The sequence below is a fragment of the Lichenostomus cassidix genome, chromosome 1Aa (genome assembly GCF_008360975.1).
Source record: "Lichenostomus cassidix isolate B80296 chromosome 1Aa, HeHo_3.0, whole genome shotgun sequence".
NCBI lineage: Eukaryota > Metazoa > Chordata > Aves > Passeriformes > Meliphagidae > Lichenostomus > Lichenostomus cassidix.
The window spans coordinates 3,868,076-3,883,167 of record NC_139480.1 but is presented as its reverse complement, the minus strand read 5'-3'; the positions used below and the strand labels follow the sequence as shown (position 1 = coordinate 3,883,167).

The following is a 15,092-nucleotide window of genomic DNA, read 5'->3' as shown; positions in this document are numbered from 1 at the left end:
TTCTTTGCTCTTTTCTGGGCTTGTTTTTTTGGTTAATTTAGCGTTGACAGGGAGGCTTTCTGATCTCAAAATCAGCTGATTTTATTTTGTCAGAACAATGTACTGTGTGGGGGTATTGGAGTTCAGAGTCCTTTATTTGTCTGATATCCATTCTCTTGCCTTTTTGGCTATCAGGGCTTTATTGAAGCCAAACAAAGAGTAAATAGGTCATGAACAGGAGGTGCAAATATTTGCTACTCGAAATAGAGAGCAGTATTTTCCTGTAGAGTGCCAAAAATGAATACCCATTAACTGCTGCTGTATAAACATTGAACAAGCTCTGTTTATATTTATTAGAGCTGGATTTATAGACCACTTCCCTTAGAGTAACAGCCATTGTTTTATGAGCTATTAAGTGGGGGAAAAAACATTTTGATAATGCTCCTGGTTGTAAAGCTTACTAAAGAAATGCCACTTCCAAAACCTCCAGTACGTTTGTATTGATGTATTTACTTCTGATTAGGCTGCTGGGCTCTTCCATGCCCAGAGCTGAGATGGCAAACACAGTTTGGAGGTGTTGCATGTTTGAGGAGCAGCAGTGGGTTGTGCAAACACAGCTCTCAGTGTTGTCACTTGGGCTGAGCCTACAAGGATGGAAGCACTGGGTGTCTGGAGCCTCCCTGTGTGCTGAGGGAGGCAGCTGAGAGCAGGATCGCAGAATCAGGGAATCAGGAAGGATGGAAAAGATCTCTGGGGTTGTCAAGTGCAACCTTTGACTGATCCCACCTTGCCAGCCAGAGCAGAGCACTGAGTGCCATGTCCTGTTGTTTCTTAACCACTTCCATGGGTGGTCACTCCACTACTTCCCTGGGCAGCCTATTCCAATGCCTGACAACCCTTGCTGTGAAGAAATTCTTCCTAAAATCCAGCCTGAACCTCCCCTAGTGCAGCTTTGTGCCATGTCCTCTCCTCCTGTCTGTTCCCTGGGAGCTGTCCCAGCTTTCCCCCCAGCTGTCCCCTCCTGTCAGGAGTTGTGCAGAACCACAGGGTCCCCCCTGAGTGCTGTGTTCTTTAAGGGCACACAGGGACTCCAGGAAGTTACTGTGAAGACCCTTTATTGCAAAAATCCAGGGTTCTTAGACTGTTACGAGTTTCCATACTTGAGAGGCACAACAAATGTGCTTAACCAGCACTACAGACCATGATAGGAGCAACATCAGGTGTGACCAACCACAGCCCCACGGTGTGAGCAGTTATTGGTTCTAATAATTCTTTTACAATTATGTAACTTGTTTTTCACCTGTAGTGTAGCTGAGTTATTCCCAGAATCCTTTTCTAGTTAGCTAAAGTAACAGAAGTGAGCAAGGATTTCACAAGGGCAGAAAGGCCCTCGCTTTGCAAGGCCTTTCTGCTCCACAGCACCTGAGCCTCCTTTTATCCAGGCTGAGCTCCTTTCCCAGCTCCCTCAGCCACTCCTGGTGCTCCTGACCCTTCCCAGCTCCATTCCAGACACACTCCAGCCCCTCAAGAAAGTGTCTTTCTTGAAGTGAAGGGCCCAGAGGTCAGACTTCACCTGAGGTGCAGCCTTCCCATGATGTTCCATGAAAAGGCCACAGAGAGGTCAGAGCTGGTTTGAAGCCAATTCCTGGGCTTTCCCCTCTTGGAATCATCATTGAGCTGCTGCAGAGAGTTATTTTAAACTCCCCAGGTGCCCTCCCAGGTTGTATTCCTTCTGAAACCTGAAGGAAAGGTTCTTCAGTGATTCCAGAGATGCAGAGCCAAGCCATCAGGTTGTTGTTTGGGGACAGCACAGTCAGGTTTTTGTACCTCACTGAAACCTCTTTAATGTGCATTTTCCATCCACTCTGACAGGATTTGTGTGGCTTAAAATTGAGATGCGAAACCCATCTGTGAGGGCTTTTTATCAGAGATAAAAAGGGAGATGGAGAAGAAGTGTGAAGAAAATACTGTTGCAGAAATTGTTAAAAAACAGTGCAAAGATATTTTTTGTGTAAAGAACATTCTTCATAAGTAACTGTCCTTTTTTTTCTTCCCAGTGCATGTTTAGTTTTTAAATTATTATGCACTTTAATGCCCCACAGAGACAGGCATCTTAGCTCAAGGCTTTATCTCAGTAATTTGTTTGTCATTAATGCAATTGTTAGGATTAGAAATCATCTTATCCCAGATACTTGGATCATAGCAGGATGCTTGGCACTTGGTTTACAAAAATTTTACCCCCTTTTTTTGGGATCTGATGGGGGATTACGCTTAGTATTCCAGTCCTTGCCCATAACAAAAAGTCACAATTTCCATTGTCATAAATGATTCATTCGCATTTGATCTTGAGTGTCCCTTTTTGACTATCAACGCAAAAGGCATTTAAGGATGTTCTGTGAAATGAGGCCAGGCTGAGATGCCAGGAAGGGAGATTGAGGGGAGAATTTGGCCTTTGGGTGACTCCTGAAAATTTCCAGTGAGAGTAGTTCTGCAATAATGTCATTAGAGTACCCACAGGCTCCTGGACAGGATTAGCACTCACTGGTTTCAAGCATTGCAAAAATAGAGGCTAAGAGGCAGGCAGAAACAGCCCCAAAAAGAAAAAACAAAAAAGGAAAAAAAAGAAAAGAAAAAGAAAAGCATTTCTGTCCCAATAATTTATTGCCTAAATAGCCATGTAAGAATAGTGGATGGGCAAAGGTCTGATTTGTCTTTCTGTGATGGGACTCTCTGAGAGATGATCATATAAATGAATCCCTTTATTTTACCTAGAAGCAGAGGCTGAAGGGATCATCCGCTGGCTGGGGACTGGGAAATCTGTGTTCATTTTCCAGCTCTGCTTCAGATTTCTGTAACATTCTTACTGTGATGGGATTCAGCTCACATCCCCTGAGCTGCTGGGGAGTCAGTCAGGGAGGATACACCAAGGAGGAGAGGAGAATTTATCTCCTGCTTTGAAAGAGAGGATGGGTGAGCATCTGATTATGCTGCTCCTGTCCCTGTCCACTGCTAAGGGACCAGCAAATAACCCATGCCCAGCTCCATAACCCCATCTTTTAGACAGATGAAAGGAGGATAAAGAAGTCCATGACTAGCCCCACCTGGAAATTCGGGCCAGTTATGGACATTCACATTAGTTATGGGTTTATTAAAGCTGGGAGATGCTCACAGAAAAGGGAAAATAAGGAAAATTATAATGTCTTACTCCTTTTTAATGAAGACCTGGAAATAAAAAGTGGCAATAAAATGCAGGAAGTGTGCGTGGAGGCTGGGGAATCAGCAGGAACTCTGCTGACGCTACAGAAGTCACTGAGGCAGGATGAGATGCTGCAACACAGATGTTCATCTGCTTGGGGCCCATTTTGTCCTCTGTCTGTGCTGTGGAGTGGTGGCTGATGGCACTTTCTCTTCTGTCCCCCTGCAGGTTACTCTGGCCAGGACTTTGACTGGGCAGACTACCAGAAGCAGTGTGGAGCCGAGGCAGCGCCTCACCTGTGCTTTAGAAACGTAAGTTCTTCCTTTTGCTCCTGCCCATCCATGTGAAATAAAACAGCTCGTACAGAAAAGATGCTGTGAAGTGTGGGAGTTTCCCCCAGATCACCATGAGGCTGCCTTAGGAAGGAAACTGGAAGAGTGTTCCAGGTCTCCATCCCTAATAAGAAAAAATCTTATTTTGGTCTTGTCTTTATCTGATCAGTTTCCTGCTCTTCATCTCCTCTCTGGTTTTGTACAGCACAAAAAGATCTCAGATGGTTATTGAAAGTAATTCAAGTGCTACTCAAAATAATTTAGGGAAAGAAATTGTGTAGTATCATTTGCCCCTTTTCACATTTTGGGTGTTTTGCCCGTATCTCGGGGGGGGATCCATTTAACCAAACTAGATGTATTTAAAAGCTAAACGTTGAAAATGTATGAGAAGAATGGATAGCTCTCATGGATCTCATCTGTGCTGGCCCAAGGGCAGCCTGGCTTGGAAGGTTTGATGGTGAATTGATGAATTTTTTTGTTGATGAACTCAGAAGATCTGTACCATGAACAGAGTCTGACTTGGGAGTCAAATCAGAGTAAGGATTTCTTTGCCTCATAAAGATCCTCTTCCTCGAGGAACTTAAAGCAAAGATTTCCAGCTGTGCTGAGGGAAGCTGGACAGTGCTGCATCACATCACTACAGTGGGGCTATTTTTGCATTTCTTCTCTTCTGCAAGCACCCCTGCTTTTTTTTATATCTCTCTTCATTTTGCCTAGTAATGGATCTCTTCTTTCAGCACTGGCAGCCTTGAGAAAAGTCTCTGCATAATATCCTCCAAGATTAAGTCAGGTCTGAGCACCCTTTTTGTCCTTTTTTTTTTTTTCTTTTTTCAAGGAAACATTTACCAGATGAGCACGTGTCTGTTATTCTTTCACTCTTGATAGCAGAATTCTTTTCGGAGAGAGCTGATTGTTGTCACTTGTGCAGCCTCCTGGCTGGTTGGTCCCCTTGATCCGTGGCTCTGAGGTGCTCTTTGATGGAAGCTTTTTGCATCTCCCACCTCGTGCAGGCAGACGTGGTGCTGGCAGTGGAGGTGCTGTATCTGTTCCCCCGGGGGGGATTTTTAACAAGGAGAGGCAGTTATGAAATGGATTGACGTGCCCAAATGCTTAGTAAAATAAACTCCACCTAACTGTTTTGCCATTGATTTTGTATAAATGAGCCTCCAGCACCGAATTGCAATGAAAGGAGCCGGGGTGATGATAAATGACGTTTCCTTGTTAGGCAACATAAAAGGCATTTAAACAAACTCAGCCTGCATTCCTGCAGTCCTGGCCATTAGCAGCTTTTACAGGGTGAAGCTGATCTGTGTGCTGAGCAAGGCTCGAGGCAGTCCAAGCTGTATTTGAGAGTAGCAGCATGTTCTTGGATGGAAAAGAGACCAAAGCCACAAGTCTTTAGTCTCTCAAAGAGCTCTCAGTGGTTGTTCAAGGTGAAGTGCCCATGGCCTGTGGTGTTGCATGAATAGAGGGGTTGAATTTGAGCCTGGCTTCCAGTTCTCACTTGGGGCAGCTGGATGAGAGATTGGTGTCATTAGTGAGTCAGCAACAATTATTACCCATCCCAATTATTATTAGGAAAAAATCCCATCCAGGAGGGGGAAACCTTTCTGTGCTGCTGTGTGCAGAGAGGTGCAGAGCAGGTGGGACAGAGGGGAGGAAAATCCAAGGAGGGTCCTATCCATGAAAACTCCATGAAGAAAAGTCATATTTGAAATTGTTACTCTAATTTCTTCAGCCTCAGTCAGCTTGGGTGACTAAATGTATGAAGAGGTTTCTCTGGTCTCAGGCAAGATGTTTTTTGGCTTTATAAGGTTTCTCCTAGCAAGGTGAGAGATGCTTAAGCACAGGAGTTCTGGGAACCCTCTGGGCTGCCAGAGAGTTATTAGCAAATGCATCACTGGTAAGCATTCACACATGCTCGATGGGGAGCAGCCTCTTCCCAGTCTCCTAAGAGTTAGGGATAGGAGTAAAGCATGACGCATTTCATCCTGATTTGTTGCCATCATTGATTTTTCACATGGACGTTGTGCAAACCTGCTCCAGCATGGGCTCCTCTCTCTGGGGTCACAGTCTCCTCGGGGTATCCATTTCCTCTTAGCATGGGAAATGGGTCTTCCATGGGTCCTGTATGGCTGCAAGTGTTCTCTGCTCCCCCATGGACCCCCATGTGCTGCAGGCTCAGCTGCCTCACCATGGGCTGCACCAGGACGGCTCTGCTTTGACTCTGGATGCCTTTGCATTCTTCAGGGCATCCTGCCTTCCAGTAGAAAGCAATCCATGCCAAATTCATGCTTCCCAGCAGACAGTCTGGTTGAAGTTGTGCTTCAGTGCCATGTTTCAGCACTGGCTCTTGACTCTTTCAGACATCCTTCAGCCGTGGCTTCACCAAGAACATGAAGCTGGAGGCAGTGAACCCCAGGAACCCTGCAGAGATTTGTGTTGCTTCCATCACCTCGGTGAAAGGACGGTTGATGTGGCTGCACCTGGAAGGTATGTGCTCTAAAGGCTTCTTGTGTTTGTCTGCTTCGCTCTCTCACTCTCTTCATTTTGTCCTTCATCCTCCGCACAAAATTGCTTTATTCGGTTTTTTCGGCTTTACACACATTGACTAATAATGTGTCACGAGGAATTATATTTCCCTGCTTTTTCTCTGGGGGAGCTGCAGGCTCTTCCACCCTCCCATCCATGAGGTCTTTATCACCACAATAACAGCCTTCTCCTCCCTGCCATCATGATGGGCCTTCATCCTGGGAGTGGAATTTTGCCTCACTTTCGCAACTGAGAGTTCCACAGCAATTCCCAACCTGACAATGTGTCATGCAATTTGTACAAGAGGTGAGGTCTCTAATCAAAGCCCTTAAAGTTGGTAAAAACATTGCCAGGTAACCCAAAGTATCACAGTTCCTCCTGAGTGTTTGGTTTTGGTAGAGCTTTGTGCAATGGCAGTTTTGGTTTTTAACTCTAACATAACTGGTTGCCTTCTAGCTCAAGGCAGCAACAGCTCATCTGGAGCCTGGTTGGGACACAGGGCAAATATTTGTTTTGAAGAGCTGGAATCAACACTTGTTTGAAATTCCATTCTCATTAAGGCTGTTGCTGAATTTACACCCATCTGGTCAAGGAATCTGACCCATTTTGGCAACTTCTTTTTTTAAATGACCAAGTGCCTTCACTTGTAATGCCAAAGATTACACACTACCATCTTGCTTCCCTCCGTCATCTCTTTCTCCCTGCCTTTTACCCTTTTAATTTCTTAAAGGATGTTTTTTTACAACTTACCATAAAAAAACCCTGTGTGCATCTCCTTTCTTTTGAGTTCTGATATATAGATGCTTTAAGCTTGGTTTATATCTCAATACCAGGAATGGAATGATCTGTAGTAAACAGAAAAGATGCAAAAGACTGCAAAAATAAAAAGAAATCTCTGCTGCCTTAAGAATACATCACTACACTATGCACAGTGTTGCGCTAAAAGCAGACATTAAAGAAAAACACAACCAAAAAACCCTGCTTGCAGAGTTGTAAAATAAATGTGGCTTGAAGTGTGGCATGGGTTTTTTTGACTCCATTAATACAGTAGTGTTTCTAGCTGATTATTTATATTCTGGAAGCAGCAAGGCTCCCCAGCCACCACAGGAGCCCCTCCCTGAAGACCTCAGTCCCACCATCCATCACCGGCACCTCTGAAGCTTTCATTGTTGCACTCCCAGTTTCCCAGTCTGACAGCCCAGGCTGCAGCCATAAACCAGGAGCACAGGAGTTAAGCAGGGCCGAGTTAGACGTGAGGGAGCATTGTGTGATAAATCACACTTTGTACAGTAGCAAAACCCTAAACTCGAGGGTGAGCGTTTAATGAGCAGCAGCGTGGTTCCCCCGTGGTGGAGAAGCTCAGGACTGATGGGATGCTCTGCGCTCTCTGCTACTTTATTACTCATCATCTGCATTGTTAATTTTTACTGGTTCATTTTAGATTTTAGAGCTCGACGCTTTCTGGTGTGAATTTATACAAGTAATAATGCACGCTCCCTGCACAGCCCAGGAATTTGAGGAAAACCTTTTGGTTAATCGCTTCTCCAGGGAGTTTCCCCCTAATTTCTCCTTTTACAGTTTTCTAGAGTTCCTGCTCTGTTCTGCCCATCCTGTAAGATTCATAGCAGGACACAGACATTTTCCTCAGCCCCTTTCCAGTCTCCTTGTTTTCCATTTAACCTCCCAAGTCTCGCCGACATTTCTTGCTCTGAGAAGAGGGCAGCAAAAAATGCAACAAATGAAACTAATGAGTCTCAAAGCTGTTCTCCACTCCTGTGAGTGAGGCCAAAGGAAGCAGTAAGATGCTGGAAGTGGAAAGCAGATTTATCGATTGCCAGAGGGCAGAAGCAGTGCCAGGGAGGACAGAGTAGCTGTGAATATGTCTTAGAAGAGGAATAGAGGTGTTGCAGGAGACTGGGCATTATGATGCTTTCTTGCTCTCAGGGTGGCTGCAGCTGTAAACTTCAAACCCAGGATGTTCATAGAGCCATTTTGGTTGGAAAAGACCCTTCATGGCACATTTGTTGTTGCTTTCAAGGAGGAAAATACATCTGATCTGCTTACTTTTTAATAATTTAGAATCGTAGAATTATGAGGGTTGGAAAAGACCTCTAAGATAATTGAGTGTGTTTTGTCAGAATTAACACCATTACAATAATGAAATCATGGGTTTTCCCAGATCTGGTGACATTTCAGTGGGGTCTGTGTTGATTTCTTGCTCTGTTTAGGGTTTGACCCATGACTTGCATGCTGTGTGCATATCTTGCCACTGACTGCAGCCATTCTCACATCAGCTCCTTGCCTGGATTTGTGACATCAGGTGAAAATGTTTTCCCTACTGGAGAGTGTAGCTTTCATCAGGTTCAAACTGAGCAGTGACCATGTGGTATTTTCTCTTGGAGGGAAATGGTTTTACAGGGAATTTCAGCTGCTGAAATCTTGTACTCAGCAAGTTGTGTCCTGTACTGTGTGCCTTCTTCCCATTCTCTTTCCTTCCCGTATCTCAGTGAAAGAGATACTGTATTTTCAGTTCATAGGGCATGAACACCATGAAGACACCCATGAATCTACACAAACATCATGACTGCATTTTTAAAATTATTTCCTCCAGCAGGGTGATAACCAGCACCTATTTCCCTGCCTCCTTTGGGTTTTCATCACACACTCTCAGAGCAGCAGGTTTATTACTGATCCAAACGCTGCACCTCAGCCTCAGTGCTGTTGCCATCACAAAGTTCAATTACTGTTTCAATTACACCACAAGCCCTTGATGAGCATTCATTAGTGGGAAGCTCCCTGTAGTCTTCTGGCTGTGCACAGTCAAACCCTTGCTGCCTTAAGCAGGAGGCAAAGATGTTGTAACAGATGCCAAGGCGAGGGTGATGCAGGGGAAGCTGCTGATCCTTTGGTCCCTTTTATTAGGAGATCACCTCATGTTGCTGCTGGAACTGTCTGTCCCGGGGTGGAATTGGCAGAGGGAGGAGGTGAAGTTGCTGGCCCAGCTGTGCCAGCGCAGTTGAACTTGAGTTGGAGTAATTAAATGGTGCCTTGACTCAGGGCATAGAGTTGTTTCCGAAAGAACTCAAAGCCAGCAGGAGTATTTTTATTGAAGCTTGAGTGGAAATTAGGAAAACTAGGAGGAGAAAAATTAAGGAAAATTTCTTCACTGAAAGGGTGGTCAGGCATTGGAACAGGCTGCCCAGGGAAGTGGTAGAATAACCTGGGAATGTTCCAAAAAGGTACATGTGGTGCTGAGAGACATGGGCTAGTGGTGGGCCTGACAGTGATGGGTTAATGGTTGGACTCAATGATCTTGGAGGTCTTTTCCCACCTAAATAATTCTTTGGTGCTGTGAGTGTGACCCACATAAACCAAGGCAGGAGATTGTCTTCTAGAGGAGGCCTAATAACAAATTGGAAGATAATTGCTTTAAATAGAGACTTCAGGTGAAGTTTTGGAGTCAGTATCATACTGGAGACCTTGTTGCATGTGTCCCACTTGGAGTTTTTATACTGATTCTCTCCTGTTGGGTGATCAGCTCTTGTTTCATGTTAGGAACCCTAGGAGAATCTGTGGCACTTCTGGACAGAAGAATGTCCACCTCTCACCCTTAAAAAATGAGACTCAAGGGCAGAGCTGCACAAAAAAGCTTCAGGGAAGCACTAGGGCATAAAAGCGTCTCTGCCACCCTGTGAAAGCCTAGATACACTCTCTTAGCATTAAGAGCAAGCACCCAACAAGTCCTGCTAATTCACACAACTCTACAAAAAATCCAAGGGTCAGTCAGATTTCTTGTTGAGGGAGGTTGTGTGTGTTTAAACTCCCTGGCTTTTGGCTGCTTCACTGCACACCCTCAAAGGGCTCTTAGTGGGGTTTTCCTCTGAGCCACACTGCACTGTAAATGCAGCAGCCCCATCCTTGCTGTCTGGGCAAAACTGAAGGTGAAATGGTGCCTGATTTTGATGCAGGGAAGCAGATTTATTTTTACACGTTCCATCATTCGCTTCCCCAGGCTTGTGATGAATGCTTGGATGGCTCTGAGCTTGGTATTCCCATGTCTAAATCACGTTACAAATTTGTGTTTACAGGTTCACAGATGCCCTCTCCAGAGTACATTGTTGATGTGGAGTCTATGGACATTTTCCCTGTTGGCTGGTGTGAAGCAAATGCTTATAACCTCACCCCACCACACAAAGCTGTTTGTAAGTACATGGAGACCTGAGCAGTGCAGATGTTACATCAGTGGATATATCAGGGATTTTGCTTTAGGTCTATAATCCCATTTTTGACACTGTCAACCTACGCAGCAGACCAGTAACCAGGCTGGAAGTGTGCTGCAGTGAATGGTAATAAATCTAATTAGCGACCAGACTGGAATTGCACAGTTTATATTTGTCTCTGTGATCAGCCCCTCCAAAAATGGGATTGTCTGTGCTGGGGAAGACTGTTCCATGGTTTGGGGTTGCACAGTGGGTTGTGGGTTTGCAAAGGGGTCGTTGGTCATTGGGATTGTCAGAGGGAAAACAGGTTTTGTTGTGCTAGGCATCTGAGTGGATTAGGGACAAAAACCTCAAACTGGAGAAAAACCGCATAACATATCAGGTGGAATGGACATACAGAGGCCATCCAGGAGCCCCTTTCTGAAACAGGATCTGCTCCATCTAAATGGAGAAATAATTGCTGCCATTCTTTGGCATTTCTGCCCTTTCCCAGGGTATCTGTCCCCTTATTTCACTGCCCTTCCCAGCTCAGAGAGTTTCCTGATGTTCAATTTAAATCCCCCCACAGCACAATTAGGCCTGTAGTGTTTTGTCCTGCCTCCAGTGCATATTAAGACAAATTTCTTTCCTTTCTATCTGCATTTGAAGGCAATTCATGAGAGCTTGGTGTTGTTCTCCTGTTCCAACATATCCAATCTCAAGCCACCAGGTGAAAAATTGGCCTCCCTGTTTATATTAATTAATATCTGAAAGGCAGATTTTAAAATGTGTCAGCCCTTTCAGAGAATTAAATATGCCTAAGTTAAAAATCAGGCAGCCAGAGCCTAATTTAGGAGAATACTGCTATGGCAACATTATGCAGCCTTATCACAATTTATAGCTAGGGATAAATTATGCTGGAGGTAATCATGCTTGTAAAATGTAATCTTATCCATATGTGTTTCTGTATGGAAAAATATTTGTGTTTTTAATTTTTTTTCTTTCATACTGATCCCATAAAACACAATATTAGCATTCCAGAGGAAAGATTAAATGTATTATTGCATCTTTAAAGTAGGTTTTAATGATGTAGTGACTTACTTAAAAAATACCAAGAAAAGATGGTGATAGTAATTAAGTACCATTTCATTGTGTTCAAAGTCGTTTTATAGTCAGTGCATTTACACAGCTTTTTATGCATTCTGGGTGTACTTTATAGGACAGAAGGGTACAAAACTATTTTTTTCTTCTTCCTTGCTTAATTTTGCAGTGCGAAGGAAGAGAAGAATTGCAGTTGTGCAACCAGAAAAACAGTAAGTTGGTTGTTTTTTTGGTTTTTTTAAAGTTATTTAAGGTGGTATTTTTACAGGAATGCATCAGGTCTTCCAGGGGGGATAATACACAGCAGCTGTGTGGCTTGGTAACTACTGCCCAGATACTGCAGCACAGTCAGCAAGAGGATTCTTTTAAATCTGAAATATTTGTTAGCCTATTAGAAAGGCTCTGTAACAGCAATTTTTTACTGGTTGGGCTGCAGAGGCCCTGTCTGATAGCCAGCAAGGGATGCTTAGGGAGGATGGACATTTACCAGGAGGGCATTTCCCTGTCTAGCCCTTGCTGTTTGTAGAAACTTGAATTTATGAGATTTAAGTGAGAATAGTTGAAGCCTGGAGCTGACACATCAGAGTATATTTTTAGAGAAGGGGTGTCTTTGGCTCCTTCATCTGCAATGCCCTGGTCTGTGATAAACCATCTACAATTAGAATTTTATTGGAGCTATCTCCATTCCTTGGCCCTTTGTCCTGTCTGAGACTATTAAATACACTAAATGTGCTGTTAAATACACCCAATTGCTCTTTGAACAGGTTACCATCCACAGTGCCTGTTGAGAAAATACCTCACGACCTCTGCCCAGTTCCTCAGCCAGACACAACAGGTAAGGCTCCCTATTTCAAAGACCCATGGAGGGGGAGGACCCCAAAAAGGCAGTGAGCTGCCACAGGGGTGGGGAGATGGACCCACATGCTTAGGGGGTATAAAGAGGAGTGAACCCACCTGATGTGCAGCAGGTAAGGGTCTGGTCCTCCACATGTCTTGCTGGGGCTGCCAGAGTTCTCCTGGAGCTTGCCTGTTTCAGATAATGATGTTAAGGCAAGGCTAATGAATCTCTGGTGCAGGTGGGTGCAGGTTGTTAATTGACACCCATAAAATTGGGCACAGCAGGGCTTGATGGGTCCCTGTGTTCTATCAGGACTTCGTGGTGTGGCTGCTGCTTCTGCCAAAGGCAGATTTCTCTCCCCTTTGGCAGTGGCTGTAGGCTCTGAGAGTGCAATATTCATCCAGTTCATGTGGACCCAGCAGCAGGGACAGGATTTATCTCATTAATTCCAGCAGGCTGTGGGACACACATGGGCACTGCAGCCAACATCCCATTACAGTCAAATGGGGAGAAACAGGGTCTTTTTGGGCATGATAACCAAAAGAAGTGGATAACCACTTGGATAGCGCATGAACCATGTCTAGAAGTACCCATTTCTCTCCATGGGGTATAAAGGAGCTCAGAGCAATTAACCCAGACAAGGAAAACTGCTCTGCAGATCCATGGTGGTTTAGGGGAATGTCACTGCAGTGCTTGCTGGGTTGGACAGGAGCTGAAGAGGGGTTTCTAAGGCTCTCCACTGAGAGGATGTTCTCCCTGAGAATGTCCTCCCTGAGTTGGTTCCCTGTCTTTGAGAGTCAGCTCAGACATCCCCTCCTGGCAGGTTGCAGTGAGTCTCTCATGTCCATCTGCAGTGTGATTCTTGGAAGAGCCCTGGCTCATGTCATGGATGAAATCCTTTTCCAGTCCTCCTTTTGTGTGCAGCCAAATCAGCCACTATTAAAAACACTTTCTTTCCCATGTTAGCAACACTTGAGTAGCAGAGATTTCCCTGCCCTTTATCCCAGGGAGGAATTTTTTTCCTCCTTTACTCTCCTCCCTCCCTCCCATATCCAGGAGGAAGAAGTGCTCTTGATTTATGATTTAAAACTGCTGTAGGCACCTCACTGCTGCTTTCTCCTTGCAGGCACCATCAATGGGAGATACTGCTGCCCTCAGCTCTACATCAACCACCGCTGCTTCTCAGGTCCATATTTAAACAAAGGCAGGATCGCAGAGCTACCTCAGTCTGTGGGGCCTGGCAAGTGTGTGCTGGTGCTCAAAGAGGTATGGGCCAGCTCTCTTGTGGGGGGATTGCAGACCAGAGTGTGGATTTGGCTTGCCAGGTCCAGAATTTGGAAACAATGCACCTAAAAATGGTTCTGGAGTTGTTTCCATAAGGCAAAACTGCGGGCTGGGAAGAGAAGGCAAGGTTTTGTGTTGTGGGTTTTGATGGGAAGGGTGATGCTTTTGAAACACAGGGAGTTCTGTTGATTGGGAACAACTTCTGCCTGTGTTACCATCAACATAGGAGCAAATAGTAGTGTCATGGAGACATGGGCATCTTGTTTTGGAGACAAACAACTTCCCAAGGAGCAGGACAATGGCAGTGGCCCAGCATTGGTCAGTGTTACTTTGCAGAAAAATTCAAGCTTATTATGGCTATAAACTTGTTATGGCCACAGGAACCAGTTCCAAAATCTGGAAAGGGTGAAGAGAAAACGTTCAGGGTGTTGCTGTAGGGGAGATACACCTGATTGCTGTCAGCTGTTGCTGAGATGAGAGAGGTTCCAGCAGCTGGGAGAACCATGGGCAGGATGGAGGTAAAAAAATGCAGCACAGCTGAAGTTCTGGTGCTCCTCAGCCCTTTCCACCCAGGGTGTTGTCCTTCCTTCCACCCCTGATGCCATGAAGCATCATCTTATGTGTATACCCTTGAATCCATGCAAAGTCTTAGGTGAATAACAAGTAAGTCTTGAGTTGTTTTGTGCCAAACTTACTTTTACAGCCTCACTGTTCAATATTCCCAGTGCCAACACAAGTTCTCTGCTGGGACCACTGGTTTATTGTGGTTTCTTTTACTGTAAGAGGCAAGTGAGGTGACAATGCCTGTTGTTTGACATCAGCTGCAGTTTATCTCATTTTCTGAGGTATTTTCTTGGAAAACAAGTTGGAACCTGGAGCCAAATACAGTGGAGGCATCAGCTATTGCCATCCAGCCATTGCATCTGGGCTGAAAAGTGGTGACTGCAAAGTAGCTATTCTGTATAACAAAGGCTGACTTGACTAAATAAAAATAAACACATTGTCAGGTTTAGATCTAGTTCTGGGGTCAGAATATCTAAGAAACACAAACAGTTCTTCACAGATGCCAAGAACTCCTCAGCAAGCAACATTGTAAAATAAAACAAGGTGTTTTCTTGAGACGCCAGATGATCTCTAACCCACCCTGTCTTAGAGAAATACACTGTGAAAATTAATTAGCTTCATTGCTTACTGCTCTTAACTATTTTTAAGACACACTGCTCTTTCCCTGTTTAAAAAGAAAATGGACTGTGACAAAAGATGATTTTTAGATACTTGATCATCTAATGAAAGAATCCCAAATAACTCTTTCCCCCTTCTCTCTCTGTCCCACGGACACATCAGTTCTCCATTATTAAAAAATAAAATAAATAACAGTTTGCTGCCCTGCCTTGAGGCTACCCTGGGACTTAGCATCCCTTGTGAGGTGGGAGATGTGGGATTATATCTCAAAGGAGGGAAATTGAGTTTGTCCTCATAAGGATGCTGCTCTTTGGGATCTTGAAGAGGAGAAAAGAGGTGTGATCATATTTTTAGCTGTACCTTGCCAGTGATATCTCCTAAGGAAACTTAGTCCAGGGTTGAGACTGTTTAAAGGGGATGGAGATGGGAAATGTGTGAACACCAAAGAG

The 15,092-nt window shown here is 44.6% G+C and overlaps 1 protein-coding gene across 3 annotated transcripts in view; it reads left to right on the top strand.

The window, feature by feature from the left end:
- Nucleotides 1-15,092, top strand: part of SFMBT2 (Scm like with four mbt domains 2) — a 103,583-nt gene that overhangs the window by 66,601 nt on the left and 21,890 nt on the right. For all 3 annotated transcript variants that reach the window (XM_085082379.1, XM_085082369.1, XM_085082387.1), the window contains 6 exons: nt 3,404-3,486; nt 5,874-6,000; nt 10,128-10,241; nt 11,509-11,551; nt 12,104-12,174; nt 13,304-13,443. In XM_085082379.1, coding sequence (XP_084938505.1) covers nt 3,404-3,486; nt 5,874-6,000; nt 10,128-10,241; nt 11,509-11,551; nt 12,104-12,174; nt 13,304-13,443 — 578 coding nt within the window. The remainder of the gene's footprint in view (nt 1-3,403; nt 3,487-5,873; nt 6,001-10,127; nt 10,242-11,508; nt 11,552-12,103; nt 12,175-13,303; nt 13,444-15,092) is intronic.